This window comes from Nannobrachium achirus (genome assembly GCF_963921795.1).
Source record: "Nannobrachium achirus genome assembly, chromosome: 3".
NCBI lineage: Eukaryota > Metazoa > Chordata > Actinopteri > Myctophiformes > Myctophidae > Nannobrachium > Nannobrachium achirus.
Window position 1 is genome coordinate 4,082,090 of NC_137812.1, and position 20,263 is coordinate 4,102,352.

Here is a 20,263-nt window from a genome sequence, read left to right on the forward strand (position 1 = left end):
ATCAATCAATCAATCAATCAATCAATCAATCAGGGATAGATAGCACCTTAACTCTGCAGCGTGCTCCAACACAATAGTGCACCAGTTATTTTAGAGTTGTGCATGCTAGTATCCACCTAACGTTTCTTCAAAACCCTTAAGTTTAACCAGTCATTACAGACAGCAATGTTAGCTTAGCTTAGCTTAGCTTAGCTCATGTGAATATCTTTTGTTTACAGTTGATCCTCTGGTACCCCCCTGTGGATATTATCAATGTTGCATCAACACCCAGTGTCGATACAATCACGATCTGTATGTTGAACATTGTGGATGCTCTTTGTTCAGTTAAATGATCCCCATATTCATTAGCTGCATGTTTAGCAGATAGTTGCTCCATTCTTCATCAACAAAGTTGGCAGGGTGTGTTGCAACTCATAATGTAATGAGGGCTCATAATGTAATAAAAACATGTAATAAAAACTCATAATGTAATAATCAGCTCATAATGTAATAAAAAAGAGCTCATAATGTAATAATTAAAATGTAATAAAAGCTCATAATGTAATAAAAGCTCATAATGTAATAATCAGCTCATAATGTAATATGAGATAATCTTTGAAAAAGGAATGTATGATCCAACATATCAAAAGCTAAATAAACTAGAAAAGAAAATTTCCAAGAAATTTTAAGTGTGCCTGCAGCTCGTTAAGTCTGTGCAACCTTGTGTAGCGGTTGGTGTTAGCATTAGCGTTACATTTTTTAACATTAGCATTTTTTGCATAAGCTTTAACATTATGGTTCTTCATATGACACCAACCACAGCCATTTCGACTAATTAGTGGCGTTTTGGCGCATTTTTGGCCGTTATCACGGGTCGCACTTTAACGACAGTTTTTTTGAGAAAAAATTGTTTTGTGAGGGAAAAAAAGTTTTTTGAGAAAAAAAAGTTTTTTGAGAAAAAAAAATTTTGAGAAAAAAAAAATTTCGAGAAAAAAAAAATTTGAGAAAAAAAAATTTGAGAAAAAAAAATTGAGAAAAAAAAAATTTTGAGAAAAAAAAATGTTTGAGAAAAAAAAAATTTTGAGAAAAAAAAATGTGAGAAAAAAAAATTTTTGAGAAAAAAAAATTAGAGAAAAAAAATTTTGAGAAAAAAAAAATTTGAGAAAAAAAAAATTTGAGAAAAAAAAAATTGAGAAAAAAAAAATTGAGGAAAAAAAAAATTATGACACCAGCCGTGAGTCTGTACGACAAACGGTTCATGAGTTATAGAGGCACTTCCTGTTTGGCGAAGGACACTTCCTGTTACAGAGGGGGCGGGGCTTAATCAATTACAGCTCATCCCTATTGGCCGGAAAAAGACCAAAGTTGTGTGTGCATTTTAAAGTTTAAATCACGTTGCTAGGCAAAAGTATGGCAGAGTTATGTGGCGCCAAAGTTTCTGGTTTTTTTTCGGAGTCCCCCATTCTAAGTCAATGGGGTTTCTGGGCGTCGTTTTTTGCGAATTACATCGCAATCGTATCGCGGATCGGAAAGAAAAGTAATAGCACACCATTCCCGGCCGAGCCGCACATTTTGATGTGTATATTGCGGGGGTGGCGTAAATCGTGCGGCAGTTATTACGTGCCGAAATTTCCCCCATTCTAAGTGAATGGGGTTTTTTGGCGTCGTTTTTTGCGAATTACGTCGCAATGGTAACGCGGATCGGAAAGAAAAGTAATAGCACACCATTCCCGGCCGAGCCGCACGTTTTGATGTATATATTGCGGGGGTGGCGTAAATTGTGCGGCAGTTATTACGAGCAGAAATTTGCAAGAACATGACTGACTTACCGACTTAAGTATGGCGGATTACAATAAGTGTTCTGCTATTGCATAGCAGGCACACTTAATAAAAAGTGCAGCACAAAATAGCCTATTATCAAGGGCTGAGAAAATATAATTTAAAACTGATGAGGTATAGTATATATACTGTAACTGTAGTATGCTTGGCCCGGAAAACTGATAAGGACTTGAAACAGAATTATTGTTTAAAAATTAATATGTCACACTCTGCAAGAAAGTACCCCAAAAATGTAACATGTACATGTTTAATATTGACGACACAGGAATTTTGTCAGGGGTCACAAACGGGCTAAAATCTGGCTTAAAATCACATGGTGTGTACAAGTTTTAAAACAAAGTTTCATGCTGAGACTGTTAACAAATGTATATGAAATGTATTACAAAGCACAGTGTTCTATGAAGATGTGAATCAACTAAATACAGTTTATCCAACTAAAATATGAAATAATAATGTACTCACATGATATTTTGTAGAATGATGCAAACGTCATCTTGACAAACTGACTGACTGGAAGTGAAAGAGAGAGATGTGGTCACACATAGAATAGACCCTCTGCTGCTGATGGCTGAACGCCCATTTCCTTTTTTGGAGCTGTGTGCAGCTCCCTATACGTGGCTGTGTGGGTCTGTGTGTGTGTGTGTCTGTCTGTGTGTATGTAGCCTGACTTCGGCGCGTAACTAGTGCCGCACCATTTACGCCACTCGCGCAATATATACATCAAAATGTGCGGCTCGGCCGGGAATGGTGTTCTATTACCTTTCGTTCCGATCCGCCTTACCATGCCGACGTAATCGGCAAAAAACAACGCTTAATTGTCCCCATTGACTTATAATGGGACAATGCAAGAAATCACTTTCAAGTATTTTTCTCTCGTAAACCATAGGAGCTACAGTTTCAAACCTCGGAGAGGAGATTCATAATGATTTTAAGAATGAATCGAAAAATAATTACATCACTCGGCCTCATGGTGGCGCTATAACGGCCCACTTTACGTTTTGCCCCGTAACTCTTGAACCGTAGATCGGAAAATTAAAATTCTTTTTTCCCTGGATTCCTTGGGTCAAGACGCATCTCCATATAGGCCACGCCCATTTGCGCCAGGATAGATTTTCCGCCATCTTGAATTTTCTCCAAAACACACTTTTTGCTCCTTTTCCTACATATTTTCTTCAAATGTCACAAAAAACGGTACACATGATCTACACACACACACACACACACACACACACACACACACACACACACACACACACACACACACACACAGACACACACAGCTCCACTTCACACGGGTGTGATTTTTTTAAGATGCTCAGCCACACGCGCTCGTGCGTGCACACGCACGCGCACACACACACACACACACACACACACACACACACACACACACACACACACACACACACACACACACACACACACACACACACAACCACAGGACATATGCACGCATACCCCCCCCCCCCTTCACCGCCCCCGTCTTCTCACCTTTGTGAGTTTTGGAACAAACAAACAGGAAGTAGTTGTCTGGTATCGAACCATCTCTGTTGACCACAATACTTAAACACTTCATATGAGCTGCTGCCTGCTGGCATATCCTGCATGAGGAGTAATATGAGAAGAAACACAAAGTCTGAACACCCACCTTGTGTTTAAACTGTTAGTGAGGACAGTGATGCTTTGTAAGTGTATACCATAATATACATGACATATCTTAAATATTGATGATTAAAAAAATGCTAACACTTTATTTAAATGTGTGTTCATAAAATTGCCATGAATTTGAATCTCTTGTGAATTTCACTTTAGAACTAGGAGCAGTCTCCACCAGGTCAGGTAGGTCCTTTGAGGCATTTTGTTCCAAAAATGTGTTTGGCAAATGTCGACCTGCTGGTGGCGCTATAACAGGCTAATGTGAAAAGAGTGGCATTTGTTCCTTGACCTTATGGGAATGTGCATGTAGAATATCTCTGTAATAACAAGCTGCGTTCATGATTTAAGTCATTTTGTTCAAAATGGACCAATCCTGCAAACGTTGGAAGCCAATGTTAGCCAATTTGGATGGAATATGAAATATCGGGTAGATGTGTCTTGATCATAGAGATACTGTGTACTGATTTGGATGATTTTTTGATAAAATCTCAAGGAATAATAGGAAAATAGGGGAATGTGGCGCTATAAAAGGCACATATGAAAAATTAAGGGCAAAGGTTTTTCCTTGGCCTCTAGGGAGTGCACATACAAAGTTGTATACTGATGTGGAATTATAGTGAAAACATGAATCGGCCTGTTTTAGCACCATCATGAGGCTGATTTGATTGTGCATGCACAATTTCACACTGCATTCATGATTTCAGGCATTTTATTCAAAAAGGACCAATCCTGCAAACTTTGGAAGCCAGTTTTAGCCAATCAGGATGGAATATGGAAAATCAGACAGATCCATGTCATCCATGTCGATCACATGATTGTAGAGATATTGTCTACCGATTTGCGTGGTTTTTGGACAAAATCTGTAGGAGTACTGTCCAAAAGTTAGTTTTTCAAAAACTGGTGACGCTAGAACAGGCCCATGTGAAACATTTGGGGCAGACGTTCAAAATTGGTATCCAGGGATTGTGTGTGCAGTTTGGCAGCGACCGGACCAAAGGCGCCGGAGATCAGCTGGTAACAGACGGACGGACGCACGCACGGACACAAGGACGCGCGGATGTACGGACGGATGTACGGACGGACAGGGGCTAAAACATATTCTCCCCCATGCCTTCGGCTGGTGGAGACAATGAAAGTCTCTTCATACCTTAGGACAAAATCAGTCACCAGAAGCAGGGACATGTACTTTGGCTTTTGTGTGCACCCCAGAAGCCTAGATACGGATAGAGTATGTGAAAGCGTGTATAGTACACGATATTTGAGATATTATATGTATCATAATGTAGATAATGCAGGTGTATACAGTACATATTATTTTAGAAACTTCATATGGACCCATGTCATTTTGGAACAACCGAACAGGCTCAGTGGAAGTGCATGTTTGTAATGGTATCAAAACATTGCTTTTAACCACAGCACTTACCTTGTGAAAAGTGATGACTCATCACTAAACCATCGTTTTTTTGCATCTGATTTTGGCCCAATGAATGTTTTTCGTGCAAAACAAATGCTTGCAATGGATTCAGAATAAATAAAAACACCTAGTTAGACCCCTAACATGCTACTTAAAGCATATTTTTGGGAGTGATTTTTTTCCCCTTATAGTACAGTGTATAGTAAGTGAATGAGACCCAGAATTACCCTAGCTGTCAAATATTTTGCTAGGGATGTTGAATTTCAATCTTTGTTAGATATGTGACTAGACACCTTTACGAACACATTGGTGAAGAAATTGTTTGGTATGGAATTTATTTCCAGGGTTTTATTAAAATTCTTTCAATACAGTAGGATGTTCTTTCACTGTTGAAACCTTGTTAAACAACACTGCCCTCTTATGGTATAACTCTGCATGAACATTGCCTTCTGTTTTGGGCAGAGCTACAGTAGAGTTGTTTAAATATAGAGGTTGATCATGTCTGTCCCCAACTCCCACCAGCTGCTGATAATAAATGGGGAACCTTCCTGAACAAAGACCAAGCATTTTCCCATGACAGACAAGTATAAGCAAACCATTACAAATATGACGCTTGACACATTATAACAAGGGCAGAGGGGACATACAGTAGTCTATATAGATTTGCGTGCGTGATACAGAGCAGAAAAAACCTGAATGTTACTTGACAGCAACGTTTACCTGCAAAAAAATGGGTTTGAGATATAATCAAAATCCATTACAACATGACTGGATAGACCAGATGGTTTGAGTTCTAATCCAAACCCATAACAACATGATTGGATCAGATGGTCTGAGGCAGGTTGAGTGGAGTTTTACACTTGTTTTTATTCTACGCAACTTTGATGTAAAAATACTGCTGATCAAAAGCTGTTTAAGTTGGTGTCAAAGTCTATGAGCTCCTCTTATGAACCCAGTGATGGACGTACACTCTAACAACGTTGAGCAGGTTCCTGCATGGCTCCTCTTCTGAGTCTGAAGTGTTTGATGACTAGACCAATTGTGACCAGAGCCGCTATAGCAGAAATAACCAGTTGCACAGCAAAATGTGACTCACAGAACCGCATACCTTCAGAGAGAGAGAGAGAGAGAGAGAGAGAGAGAGAGAGAGAGAGAGAGAGAGAGAATTCAATTAACATTATACATATTTGTGTTATGTGCCATTAAAGTCAGGACGTTTTAGCAATAGTCTCAGCTAATATCCGATGAAAATACTTCTATCTTATTTATTATTATTAGAAACACAACAGCAGTTGCAATACATTCCAGCATTCACATAAGTGCATGACATTTAAAATGACACTTTTGATGTATAATTCAAGCACATTACTCTAAATCCAATGATTTAATTTTTGTCATTAGTATATTGGGAGAATATCTGCAACTATTCTGTACCCATCCGCTAGTTGTCTTACCTTTGTTCCTCAGACAAGTCTGGTCAATGTGGAGTTCAGAGACAGCTTCATCCACAGGGTTCTCCACCTTACAGGTGTAGCTGTGGTCTCCATCCTGGTCCTTTATGTCCAGAAGCAGAGAGAGGTTGGTGGAGAGGTCAGGACTGCTGGTCTGGTTGAGTCTCTCCTCTCCTCTGAACCAGGACAGGGTCACGTCTCTCCCGTTCTCCACAGAACACTCCACTGTCAGTGATTGACAGCTGTCGTCCACCGATGAAGCATTGAGTTTGATGTGTGGAGTGGAAACAGGACCTACAGTATAGGAGAGAGATGACATCTATTCTGTAAAAGTGTGTAGACTGAAAGAACTCCCTATCAAATGATCCTTTTATCCACGAGTGAGGATGGAACCAGATCGTCCAGACGTAGTGATTTCTATATCTATCCTTTCCATTTCAATGCATGAAAATCACACTTTCAACCATTCAATGTCTGTATGTAAAAACAGGGCCATTCAGTGCATGCATGCTGAGAACTGTTCAGTGCAAGCACGTTATAGTCAGTCAGTACGTACGCGCAAATGTCTAAAACTGTTCAAACTGTGTATGCAATATGCATGCATGTTGGGGACCATTCAATGTTTGTATGCATGTTAAGAGCTGCTCAACGTATACAAATACATGTCAAGAACAATTCAATGTATGTATTCATGTCAAGAACCGTTCAAAGCATGCATATCGAGAACCGCTCAACGCATGTGTATTGCTGCACATGACTTGCTGAGGACTCAGGGAAGTGCGGTGTTATGTATGAAGTCAATCCGATGTGTACCGTAGTTCTCCAGACCCAGTCCATGCATGGACACCATGGAGATAGGCTATGAATAAAGATGGCATGCATTCTGAATGGGCCCTGAACAGTCTCAGTATACAGTAGTGCCCATTCAGTTCCCCAATCAATTTGTTCTATGGGTCCACTTGTGTCCGTTTATGTGCTCAAAGTGTGAGGATCACCATACAATTATAGGGAATGAAGAGAGGAATACAGGTTATTCGTAGGGTGCCACAGCATTGTCAGATGATTCTTTATTCCGAAGCCGACGGTGTGTATTATAAACCTAACCTTCACCCTAATCTAGAAAAAAATTGGAATATTGTGCTATTGTGCTGTCGGACCAATGGGCAGGTCCCGCACTCAAGCAGCACAAATCAATAGACGATCATTGATGTTCATTTGGATATATATCACTAGTAAGACGCCTCAGGGCGAAATGCGACCTCGCCCTTTCCATCTGGCCAGTGATATACGTATATCGGACCAGTTACCCATATATGGCGATTCCTGAATGATAGTCAACCATGTGATTCATCACATGGTCGACTATGGGCAGAAAATATATGGGCATAAAAGGGACATCAAGCCAGAGCGTGATGTCAGAGCGACAAACCCATTCTGTTAAGAGTGGTTCCCCTGATTGTAAAAATGTGTACGTACTGACTGACTGACAGACACAGACGGAGACAAGCTGCGACATTTCTCATGGTATACTGCGACCTTCGGTCGCAATTATGTCCAGATACTGTAGCTACAGTATACAGTCAAGGCTCTACTAAATGCCTAAATTGTAATTGTAATAACATAGACTATATACGTAAATGCCATTGCATGAAAATAGTAAATGTAGGGCTACTTGTATATGTACATAAGCAAGTGTAGGTTTAGAAAAGATAAATCCCTGTGCTCGTATGATGCATGTCATATTACATTATTTTGTTCTAAGACATGGTGGTTCCTTCAACAGTGTGCCCTTTGACCTGACATGATTCAAAACACATGATTTATGATAAATGTGCTATTAAACAGGCATACATACCTTGATTATAAAGTAGGTATAATAGGTTATCTACTCACTGTAGACATTAAGGTGGAAAAGGTGAGATGAGACTTTGAGAGCAAAGATCTGCACATGGTAAAACCCAGAGTCGTTGATGTGGAGATCAGTGATGGTGAGAGATCCAGTTTGACTGTTCAGCTGCAGTCTGTCTTGAAATCTCTCAACGTACCCCATTGCCACCTTGCCGGCGTTCAGGTTGGCGATCCGCGGGGCCGTGCCGTCCGCTCCGAAACTCCAAAGTGCCTGGATGTGCTTCTGGATGCTGGTGATTCCAGTCTCTAATGTGATGGTGGTTCCCTCTTTTCCATTCAACATCACTGTGTCTGTGTCTGTGTCTGCCCACACAGAGCTTAGAAGAGCTGAGAGGAATTTATGTTTTAATTTAGAGCTTTTTTCAGAGAAATGTACATTGTTGAAGAATAGGAACAAATGTAAGTCTTTTACTGTCTAGAAGATCATCAGGTCTCAGCCAGGCCAGGTTGCCTACCCAGGGCACGCAAAATTTGGAAGCCAATCAAAATCAGGCAGAATGGAATATGAAAATTCAGGCAAAATAATCTTGATGGCTCTCCCTAAAACACGCACGCCCCCATTTCTTTTTCACAGATAAAACATATTCTCTAGCCTTCAGCTGTCTGGCCTGGTGGAGAGAACAAATGTATGCACAGTTCTGCACAATCTGCAGGTGGGAAGAACAGCTTAACCACATTGAGAGGCAGTGAGCTGACTTGGGGTTTACTGTATTTACTTGTCATTTGCACAGGAAGTCAAGGTTCAGAAGTATGAAAGAGGAAATCGTCTTTACTTTGTTTGTGTGCTATTGTGGTGAACATTTAACCTTTTTTGTACCAGAATCTTATGATGCTATGAATCAATACAGCAACTAGGTAGGATATATAAAAACATAATATATTCATTCTGTGAATATCTGTCATACTGTGGAAGTAAGAAAGAAATAAAATAAAATAAACCTAAAACTTTAATTTGTCATAGTTTATGGCTGTGGCTTTGTTGCACTTTGTTATTTATTTATTTGTATACTTTTATGAAACATCTGTTATCTATTTTCATTTCAGTACTGCTGTCAACCTATCAAGTGATTATTAGCCTCGGTATCCTGACTTAAGTGATTATTAAATCACATATGATATAACACAATGGAAGGACTTTGTGTTATCCTTTTAGCTTTAAAGTCTTATTGTACTGTTTACATGTCTGACTAATAAAGTATTCAATCAATCAATCAATGAAACATTATCGAAGAAAACTCACATTGATTCTAAAACTGATTCTAAAACAGCAAACAAGTGTTTTTCTTCTGCTCACCTGCTGTGAAATAAACAATACGTCTCATTCTTGTAGAGTGATGTGCCGTTGCACTGCTGCTGCATTGCTGCTGTGCAACTACCTGATTCTCTTTAGCACAAATCTCAAGCTCTCTCTCTCTCTCTCTCGCTCTCTCTCTCTCTCTCTCTCTCTCTCTCTCTCCCCCCCACCCACTCTCTCCTTGCCATTGGTTAAGTTACTCAAATAAACACGTCATTGCATCCAGTGTTAGGCAGACAGTTACCTTGAATGTTCCACATTATAAGATAGAAACTAATAGTATACTAATAATTATAGCTATAATCAAGAAAGTTGTATTTTGTTTAACTATTCTGCGTCTGATAAGACACAGATTTATGAAAACATACACTAATAAATTGAGATGTCAGTTTAACAGAGTGAGTTGAGCTGTGTTTGGCATAGCAATCTAACATATAATTTAGCGAATGTCTGAGTGTCTGTCTGTCTGTCCCAGCGTTTCTCCTCGGTGGCTGGAGCAATTGATCTGAAATCGCATCACCATCAGCATATGAACACACCTGACATAACTGTGAAGGCCGATTGTCACTTTCACAAATCGTATGCTGTATATTCGCATTTTTATGGTGTATCTATATCTATTTAGCCTACAGTACCTTTTGTGACCACACATGTTAAGGGAGGGGCGCTGTTGTTCAGGCCATGCACAATCACACACAAACCCACACACACACACACACACACACACACACACACACACACACACACGGGGGGGTGGGGTGGTGGGGGGGGGGGGGGGGTGTGTGCAGGCGGGCGGGCGGGCGGGGGGGGGGGGGGGGGTAGCTATTTCTTACATTGATGCTCCTACATATTATCATGCAAGCACCAGTTAAAGTTACTTTCCATCCCTCATATACTGTATGCACAGTGCACATCCCATAACCCACACACTGCACATCATTTTGGAGCTCATATCTTTGAACGGGTAAGGGCTAGTGTCAGCTGATTAGTGATTATGGGTGATGTGAAGGTATTGTTCAAGGTATATGGGAGTTTGACCTATGGAGCAGTCCCCATGATGCACATATCTTGAACAATGCCCACAGATCACCATTGGTGTTCTAACATGCTGTATGTGAGCTTCCTTTTAAAATATTATTAGTGTTAGTGTTTTACAAACTGTGCATAACCGATTACCTGTTGTATGTCTCCATCTCCTTTTTAGGTCAGTTTCGCATAGCTTAATTTGACTGGCTCAACAGCAGATTTGAACTGGAAACACAACACCTTCACATTTTTTACGGTTCAAATCTGGTGCTGAGCCATAAATGGTAAATGGTGCATTTATGCTTTATTCCAAAGCATTCCTTTACATAGATTGTTACTTTCGCCAATTCACACACACTGATGGCAGAGGAAACCATGCAGGGCACCAACCTTCACATTGGGAGCAATTAGGGGTTCAGAGTCTTGCTAAGTCAAGGGCACTTCGACACTAACTCTGGGTGCCTGGGATCGAACAGGGTTGTGGTTCTCCATCCAGCCGCTCTACTACTGGACACTCTAACCCTGAGCCACTGTGAATGAAGCTTTGAGAAACTGACCCAGAACAAGAAACATTTATGCCATATTCTGGGAAACTACATGTATGCACAGATAGGCCAACTCTTGGCAGGTCTCTATACCTCAACATCCTGGAACTTCTGGAAGTAATATGCCACGCCCCTGAATCAACATGCTGAAATCCCCAGCCCCCCACAACAGAAAATACCAACAACAAAGCCCAAATTAAACCTAAACATAACACATATCCCTTACACACCTGTATCACTATGGCAAGAGACAATATTAGACTTTGTAGAAGAAAATTTACACTGGCTTGGACAGTCTTTTTATTAAGGTGCTGGGCTGCTGGCATATGGAAAATGCCTTGCTCTGCTGGAATGCAGCAATCAGTAGTGATTATGCCTCATCATGGCTTAACATTTTCTTTTTTACACACCAACAAAATAAAAAAAAACTAGAAGCAGTGCTCTTCCGAGCACAGGTCTCCACCAGGCCACACAAATCGGCCTGTTATAGCGCCACCATGAGGCTGATTTAAAAAATGTGGGGCAGAGGTTCTGAATTAGCATCCAGGGAGTGTGTGTGCTCAGTTTGGCAGCGATCGGGCCAACGGTGCCGGAGATTAGCTGGTAACAACCAGGCCACACAAATCGGCCTGTTATAGCGCCACCATGAGGCTGATTTGAAAAATGTGGGGCAGAGGTTCTAGATTGGCATCCAGGGAGTGTGTGTGCTCAGTTTGGCAGCGATCGGGCCAACGGCGACTGAGATTAGCTGCACACAAACTGCGAGGACACACGGACGGACGGACGGACGCACGGACGGACGGAGGGGAAAACATACTCTCCCTCAGCCTTCGGCTGGTGGAGACAATAAGACAAAAGTGTGCTGGCAAGTGAAATTAAATACCTCTTATGAAAGATCACATTAAGTAGACATCCCCCAATATCCAAATCCTGGGGTCAAAAGGCATTTCAGATTCTATGGGGTGCTTCGGAAGTGTTGCCACTCCGACAATAAGAAGTCACTGTCAGAGTGGAGACATGTGAAGTCGGAATGGAGAGAGCCCCCCCGATTCTATGACATCGGAAACAGTGGTTAATGAACTTCCAAAAGTCTACCAAGTGTAGACAACATAGACAGCATATGCTATCTAGAGTTCTAGACAGTGTAGACAGCATATTAATTCACCTTCATTTATCTTATACCTCTGACACATTGCAGAAATATCGACATACAATACAATACAATAAAATATCCCTTCAGAATGAGACAACATGGAACAAGGAATCCTGACAATTTTCTTGTTTGACGGTGCTGGTGAGGAGTTTATAATACAATTTAGGAATGAAGCACTTGTTGGACACCCCTGATATACTGTACATACTGCATGTGTAAAGAAATGTTTCAAATAAACGTCCACAATCCCCTGCCTACACATCCAGTTATTTATTTTCGTTTTTGTGCAGGGCCCTTCATTTCCCCCCTCCCCCCCACCCTCCGACCCCTTCCTACAATCCCACACTCCTGTTCGTTCCATGACACAACTAAAATACAACAACAATAGGCTATATACAGGCTTGTGATGGCAAAAAATAAAGTAACAATAAATAAATAAATACATTTACTTTTTTTGCAACAGTAACTCCAAAAAAGTATACTGTTTTTTGAGTGTGGAATCATCATTTAGCAACAGAATCTGAGGTAAACATGATGAAACCTCAACCTAAAACAACTCCCATGTGCCTACGGTTCTCAGTGGGCACAAAGTGCATAAAGGGTTTGGTACCATTTGAAGTTGTTAACATTTTTCTTGGAGTTACATAGAAAATGTGTATCAATTTATAGTGAATCATCTGATGATTATAATTGTGGGAAGTTATAGCAATGTTGTTCCACACTCTCCTCCAATCTGTCCATGGTCATTTTAATCTATATTTCAAATTGTTGTAATTCCCATGAAGTATTCAATACTTTTTGTAGTTATGAGAGACAAAACCATTGGTGGTATTGGACGTGACCATTTCAACTACTGGATGTTTAGGAAGGCTATCGTTCCAGGGCACTCCATATGTACACATTGCGTAATTGTAAATAAAAGAAAAATGACGAGCCAGGAAGATTAAACTTGGATTTGAGTTCTTGGAATGTCATGAATCCATCATTACTCATCATGTCTGGGAGGGTGTTAATACCACACTTTGCCATTGGTGAAATGTAATGGGTCTATGGTCTATAAGTAGTCGATTATTTCTGAATCATTTTCTTTTTTTTTTGTGTACCCTCCTTGTTTATCTCTGGCACAGGGAGAGAAAAGGGTTGAGTTTGTTGTAATGCAAAGTCACATCTGGCCCTCACCTCTGGCCCTCTCTTTACAAACACTAACTGATATAAGACTTTTGTAATCGTATAGGGGCCCTAGACACCCTGGGCTCTAGTTTGATTGTCTAAAGTACCAGCTCAAGGTAGCTGACAGTGTACAGCATCTTGCAATGGGCCTGGAGCCAGTTGCATCACCAGAACGTAAGTTCTGCCCTAAGTTAGGGAGTAAAGTCTTCACTAGAGACTTAGTAACTACTAGTTAGTTTGTAACTAAGTCAGTTACTAACGTGTGTTGCACCATGACTGCTTAAGGCATAACGTAACTAGTGAAGCATAAACTGTTCTTAAAATAATGTGTAGTCGCATAAAATGACGTCATAGCTCCCGAATCCAATGAAAAAAATGTTTCTAATAAAGGAAGTAAAGCTTGTATCGTCTTTTGTCAACAGAGAGCTCTGTCTATCCACTGGCATTATTTCTGAATATTGGTGTATTCTTGTGCCATGGGTTCTCCCATTTAAATATATTTTTAGTTTCCATACTCGGACGGCATAAGCAATAATATGACCAAAACTCTCAAAAAACTCATACAGTGTTCCTCAGTCAGATTACAGATGACTTCTCTCAGAAGAAATGGTGAGACAATATTTTGTTGTATCTGAACCCAAGGGCCCGGCCCTCGTCTCCAAACCATTGCTGTAAAGGACGAAGTATAGAAGATATATAGTACAGTATACACTGTACAGTATACTCAAAATTAGATCAATCTTTTCCTCCACACTCTTTACTATGTTCTAATATAGATAATCTTATTCTTGTTTTTGTTTTTTCCACATTAATTTCGATAGATGTTTTTACCTTATCTCAAAAACTATGAGGGGTTCATGAAATTTAAGGTAATGTACAGTATTCATCCTTACAATTGAGATGTGGCTTGCCAGTGAAAGATTTAGTGTCTGCCCCACGTGCCCCTGCTCCTGCAACTTTTACTGTGTAGTCTGTCCCTCTCCGTCCCCAGTAACCTGGCTGGGGGACTTTGTGCTCCCCTCTTCTGCATCTGCTGGTGGCTGGATTGGTTCTCCCGTCTGCTTCTCTGCTCCCACAACCACCTCGTCTAGTAATGGCATCCCTGGCTCTGGCTGTTCTGGCTGATCACCAGACCTCCCACCAGAACCTCGAACTCGCCAAAGGACCCAGCTCAATATGGTCTGCTGCATCCGTGTACCCTCCTTGTTTATCTCTGGCACAGGGAGAGAAAAGGGTTGAGTTTGTTGCAATGCAAAGTCACATCCAGCCCTCACCTCTGGCCCTCTCTTTACAAACACTAACTGATATAAGACTTCTGTGATCGAATAGGGGCCCTAGACACCCTGGGCTGTATTTTGATTGTCTTAAGAACCAGCTCAAGGTAGCTGACAGAGCACAGCATCTTTTAAAGGGCTTGCTGTACAAGATACACTACACCACCAAGATACCCATGTACCTGACTAAATACTTCCTAAACATCAAGGATGTCCACACTTACAACACCAGACAGCTCCACTAATCATGTTCAACCCAGATTTGACTCTACAAAAGGCTCAAATGTGTTCTCCTGCTATACCACAAATGCCCTACGGCAAGCACTAAAGGAGTGTAAATCCTTAACTTCCTTCAAAATCAGTCTGAAAGTCACCTACAGACGGCTGCTACTCAAAACTTGTAAATAGACTAATCCCATACTTAACTCCCCTTTTCCACAGTAAATATCTGCTATTTCATTTAATTTTATTTTCCTTTTGGCTTTTTTTGTCTTCTTTATTTTTTTTCTTTTGTTATTGATGATATCCTATGCAAAGTACTGTGATCTATCCGTCTGTCTTTCAATGTTATATGAGATACATGAAGTGGTTCCTGTGTAAAATAAGCTGAAAAGCTTCAATCAATCAATCAATCAATCAATCAATCAATCAATCAATCAATCAAAACTCTTATGCCTTCACTCAAAGGCCTGTCCATACTGTCTCCGACCACCAATCTTTTCATCGGAAAGGTCCGGTTCAACAACAAAATGACGTCACTCGCATCTTCTGAAATTCATTACCCCCAATTCTGCTCGTCAGAAGTCGGAACCCCCAGATGAAAAGTTTAGTTGTTGGAGACAGTATGGACAGGCCTTAAAGTTAAGGCATGAGAGCTGGTACAAGACAATCAAAATACAGCCCCCCTGTTACCTAGTCTTAACAGACATATACAATCAAAGGATCAGACCCCTCCTCACCCAGGAGTCAGCCCAGCTCCTTATCCAGACATCAGTCATATTAAAACTTGACTGCTGTAACTCGCTCCTAACTGGCCTCCTGGCATGTGCAGTTGTGCACGTAAGCCCATCCAAACTATCCAGAATGCTGCAGCACGCTTGGTCTTCAACCAAACAGCGTTTTCACGTTTCCCCCCCTCTCCGCTCCCAGTTACAGAGTTGGACTACAAAGGAACCAAAGCTATGATATGGGGTATCAACCCTAACCCCCTCCCACTCAGATCAGCCAACTTTCCGAGAACTTTCCCTAAAACAACCCCGGTCCCAATAGGCTGTAGCCCCGTAACGTTCATCTTTACAGTTTACAGCTGCAATGTTTCCAACAACGGTAATAATTACCTCCAATGTTCAATTTTTTTATGATCAAGAAGTAGGCGGCGAAGGGGCACAGGCAGAGGCAGACAACCCCGATCACCCGAGGAACTGCTGGGTGAATGTTCCAATCAGCTCCAGGTTGAGGATCTGGATCAGTGGTAGAAATGAGAATAGGTACTTAGACAAGACAGGCCACCACACATCATTATTTTGTAGTTGTAAGCTCCATTTCCACTGCGAGGCGGAACCAGAACTTTCCAGAACCTGAACCTATTTTTCTTTTTTTTTCTGGTTTTGTTTCCATTGTGCACGCAGCACGGCCCGGTTTCAGACGAGGTTTCTGGAACCTTTTTTACGCCCTGCTCCTGAACTAAACTAGATTTCTGTGGAATTGTGCTCGCACATTCCCACTAGGTCATGGAACAAATGCCACCCTTTTCACATTGGCCTGTTATAGCGCCACCAGCAGGTCAACTTTAGCAAAACATTTTTTTTTGAACAAAATGCCTCAAATCATGCATGCAGTGTCAGAATGCATTAAAGGCCAAAGAGGACATGTTGGCACCCTTTTCACCAGAAGGCCACAATAACATACCTGACCTGGTGGAGACCTGTGCTCGGAAGAGCACTGCTTCTAGTTTAAAATATATTTCTTTTTGAATTCAGGACATTTCTTAGATTTTTGTATTTATTTATGAAATTCTCTCTATTTTCAATGTATGAAAATCGAAATATTATATTTATCCGCAAATCGCTACCCATAGAAATTGGTCTGTGACCCAAGAATGGGTCTTGACTGAGTGGGAATCACTGTTTCACACCACTGATGCAAACAAGCCTCTTGAGTCTTACCCCAATCCGTGGCTACGTGCATGTTGGACGCAGGGTGTTTCACCTCACAGCTGAATTTGGAAGAGTCACTTCTTAAAATCTCCACGTGCTTCTCATTCTGGTAAGTGCCATCGCCGTTGGGTCGAACACCTGTGGATTGTATGCCGTCCAGTTCCTCCAGCACACGCCCATTTCTCTTGATGTCCAGGGTAATGCCGTCTTTGGGGTAGAAGCCTGTTGCCAGGCAGTGTAAAATGATGGAGGTCGGATTCTTGCTCTCCTTGGCATACGTACGGACCACTGGTGGACCTGGGAAGCAATGAGGACAACCTTGAGTTTGTAGAAGATGCATATGGGCATTGCAGGGAATTTAGCCAATGAAACATCAGGAATACTCTACTAAGCAAACCTATTCCACTCTCATCCAGAGCACAGTGTGACCTTGTTTTAAGAATTGGTACAATAATACCAATTCTAATCATTGTCTCCACCAGGCCGAAGGCATGGGGAGACTATGATTTCACCCCTCTCCGTCTGTCCGTCTGTTACCAGCTAATCTCCGGCACGGTTGGCCAAGTCTTATCGATGTGAGTTCAAAGACATTCAATATATATATATTTTTTTTTGGGTACAGCTGGTACAAAGGGTACAAATTATTATGTTATTATTAAACATAACTTTAATTACGTCCCAGCATTGAATGAAAGTTGATAATAACAACTTTTAAAATGGTAACAACATTTAACTGAAGCACAATATTCCATTTACAATTACTGCATTGTTGTCAATGCAATCGCAAGGATTTGGAGAAAAGCTGCAGCTAGTCGTCGTCATACCTATTTTCCTCCAGCGTTCATATTATTGACATTTAAAATTACAAGCACATTACTCCAATTCCAATTATTGCATTCTTGTCAGTGCAATTAGTATTGGGAGAATATCAGCAACTATTCTGTACCCATCTGCTAGTTGTCATACCTCTGTTCCTCAGACAAGTCTCCTCAATAAGGAGTGGAGAGACAGCTTCATCCACAGGGTTCTCCACCTTACAGGTGTAGCTGTGGTCTCCATCCTGGTCCTTTATGTCCAGAAGCAGAGAGAGGTTGGTGGAGAGGTCAGGACTGCTGGTCTGGTTGAGTCTCTCCTCTCCTCTGAACCAGGACAGGGTCACGTCTCTCCTGTTCTCCACAGAACACTGCACTGTCAGTGATTGACAGCTGTCGTCCACTGAAGATACATTGATGTGTGGAGTGGAAACAGGATCTATAGTAGAGAGAGGGTGGCCCAGAAGCAAACTGAATACACACAGTAAAATAAAGGCGCTAACAAAAAGATTCTTTAAAGATTCATTTTTCTTTTTCTTTCTAGAAATAACCTGTAACCACTTCAAATATAATTCATCAACCGGTATCCATGGGGTCCTTGGTTTGCTCTTTTGTCTTTTCCCCTTTATACCAAATCTCTTTATCGAAAACAGCAGATCTACGGTAGATCTGCTGTTTTCGATAAAGAGATTTGGTATAAAGGGGGGTTGTCAACATTGGACGGTCAGAATCCAGGAGATTATTTTTTTGGGGGGTGCGCGGAACTCTCCTACCGGGGTCTGGGGGTCCTCTCCCCAAAACCTCTTAACAGATATATATATTTTCCTGTGTTCTGTTGAACTTTGTGCATGTTCGATACTTTTATCGTGCTTACTTTACTAGCACTGGTACAATTTTAGCCTTAAAATGCCAAATGTAGGTGAATGAATAATAATGACTTCTCATCTTTAAGTCATTACAAGTATAATTATGATCTTTTTTGCATGCATTGCCCCCAACCCTAAAGCGGGGCGTCTGGGGGTCCTCCCCCCGAAACAATTTAACATAGTAGGCCCTAGATGTAATTTCCTGTGTTCTGGTGAATTTTGTGCATGTTTTATACGCATGTATTGATGACTGAACCAAAGGACATCTTTAATGATGACTTCTAATATTTAAGTCATTACTTAAGTGTATACGTGTCTGATCTTTCTTGCATTCATTGCCCCACCCCTAAAGCGGGGGGTCTGGGGGTCCTCCCCCAGAAAAAAATGTACATAGTAGATGTCATTTCCTGTGTTCTGGTGAATTTTGGGAGTTTGATACAAAATCCAGGAGAAATCCAGGAGATTTGCCAATCCAGGAGACTCCCAGGAGAGGGGTTCAAAATCCAGGAGACTCCTGGGAAATCCAGGAGAGTTGACAAGCCTGAGATGATCTACCGTGCTGGAGTGAAGGATAAAACTCAATTTCCCATGATGCCTCACAAAAGCCACTTCCGCCGACTTCCATTCAGCCATTGAATTGTATTCATCCTGGCTGCAGAAACATGAATATAATTATGTCTGCTTCTTTTCCCAAATAGCGCGATTGGTCAAACCGTCCTGTTTTCTATGGGCCATAACTTACACACAGATCATCGCGGTTCTATTTTTTCTTCAGTGCGTGAAAGAAATGTGCACAGAGCCATCAAAAATCGGGTAAATACAATAGGAAAAAGCCTTAATTGCCCACCGCTGATCCTAGCGGCAGCCCCGACAGCAACCGCCTGTAGTGTGGAGGGCACCTTAGCGCTAAATAACAATTTTTTCCCTGTGTGTTGACTGAAGTAGAGCAGAGATAAGCCGAGCTGAGACTACATTATGTATGGTAATGGCAATATGGGTCAAACAACTCACCGAAGACTGTGACGTTGAACTTGAAGTATGATGATCCTTTTTTGTGAACTTGCCCACAGTACACATGAGTGTCATCGATGCAGACGTCTTCAATTTTGAGAGACCCAGTATTGGGCTCAAAAACGATTCTTTCTTTAAGCCTGTCAATTAAGGATTGAGTGATTTATTTTAATATACATATTTTTTGACATGTATGTTGTATTTCAGACAAGACAGTGTACATGGAAAGACAGAAGAGAGTGGGGGCAAGGTGCATGGCATGCAATAAAGCTCCTCAGATCAGATTCAAACTGGAGTTGGTTGCAAAAACGACTAAACTTATATTGTATTTGTTCTTACTCTGAGATCCTGCGTCGTGTCTCTTGGGTTTCATTTTGCAACTGCCCACCGATGTAATTCAGCAGAACATCGTTTTCAGGGAGTAATGACAATATAATCCAGTCATTAGCATCAGCCGGTTCATTACATTCAGTTAGCAGATCAAGCGTCTGCCCACGCTTAATGGACACTTGCTTTATGTCAACACCTTCACATGGAAGTGTCAGCACTGGTGCAACTGTAAAGAACAGAGACAGAAAAACAGACAGACAAGTATTAGTCATATGATGTAAACAATTACTAGAGTAATTCATAATGAATCATTTTATAAAAATCCCTCATCTGTCTCACAACAAAAAAATATAACCGCCGTTATAGAAAAAAACGATGG

At 41.1% G+C, this 20,263-nt stretch overlaps 2 protein-coding genes and 1 long non-coding RNA gene across 3 annotated transcripts in view; all 3 read right to left on the minus strand.

Annotated features, from left to right (window-relative positions):
* Positions 1 to 3,390: 3,390 nt before the first annotated feature.
* Positions 3,391 to 20,263, minus strand: part of LOC308281586 (uncharacterized protein) — a gene marked incomplete at its 3' end in the record, with an annotated part of 534,349 nt that continues 517,476 nt past the window's right edge. Inside the window, exons 9-11 of the mRNA XM_080721812.1 lie at positions 8,233 to 8,574; positions 6,343 to 6,633; positions 3,391 to 3,419 (exon numbers count right to left, since the gene is read on the minus strand). Coding sequence (XP_080577938.1) covers positions 3,391 to 3,419; positions 6,343 to 6,633; positions 8,233 to 8,574 — 662 coding nt within the window. The remainder of the gene's footprint in view (positions 3,420 to 6,342; positions 6,634 to 8,232; positions 8,575 to 20,263) is intronic.
* Positions 13,600 to 19,168, minus strand: LOC308281505 (uncharacterized protein; the record flags this gene model as incomplete). Its single annotated transcript, XM_080721723.1, has 5 exons — positions 13,600 to 14,648; positions 16,047 to 16,169; positions 16,875 to 17,162; positions 17,832 to 18,116; positions 19,144 to 19,168. 5 exons carry the CDS (start codon positions 19,166 to 19,168, stop codon positions 14,395 to 14,397), a joined length of 975 nt encoding a protein of 324 aa, XP_080577849.1. The 3' UTR covers positions 13,600 to 14,394.
* Positions 19,558 to 20,263, minus strand: part of LOC308281342 — a 44,310-nt gene continuing 43,604 nt past the window's right edge. The window contains exons 2-3 of the long non-coding RNA XR_013961840.1: positions 19,894 to 20,110; positions 19,558 to 19,694 (exon numbers count right to left, since the gene is read on the minus strand). This is a non-coding gene — a long non-coding RNA (uncharacterized lncRNA). The remainder of the gene's footprint in view (positions 19,695 to 19,893; positions 20,111 to 20,263) is intronic.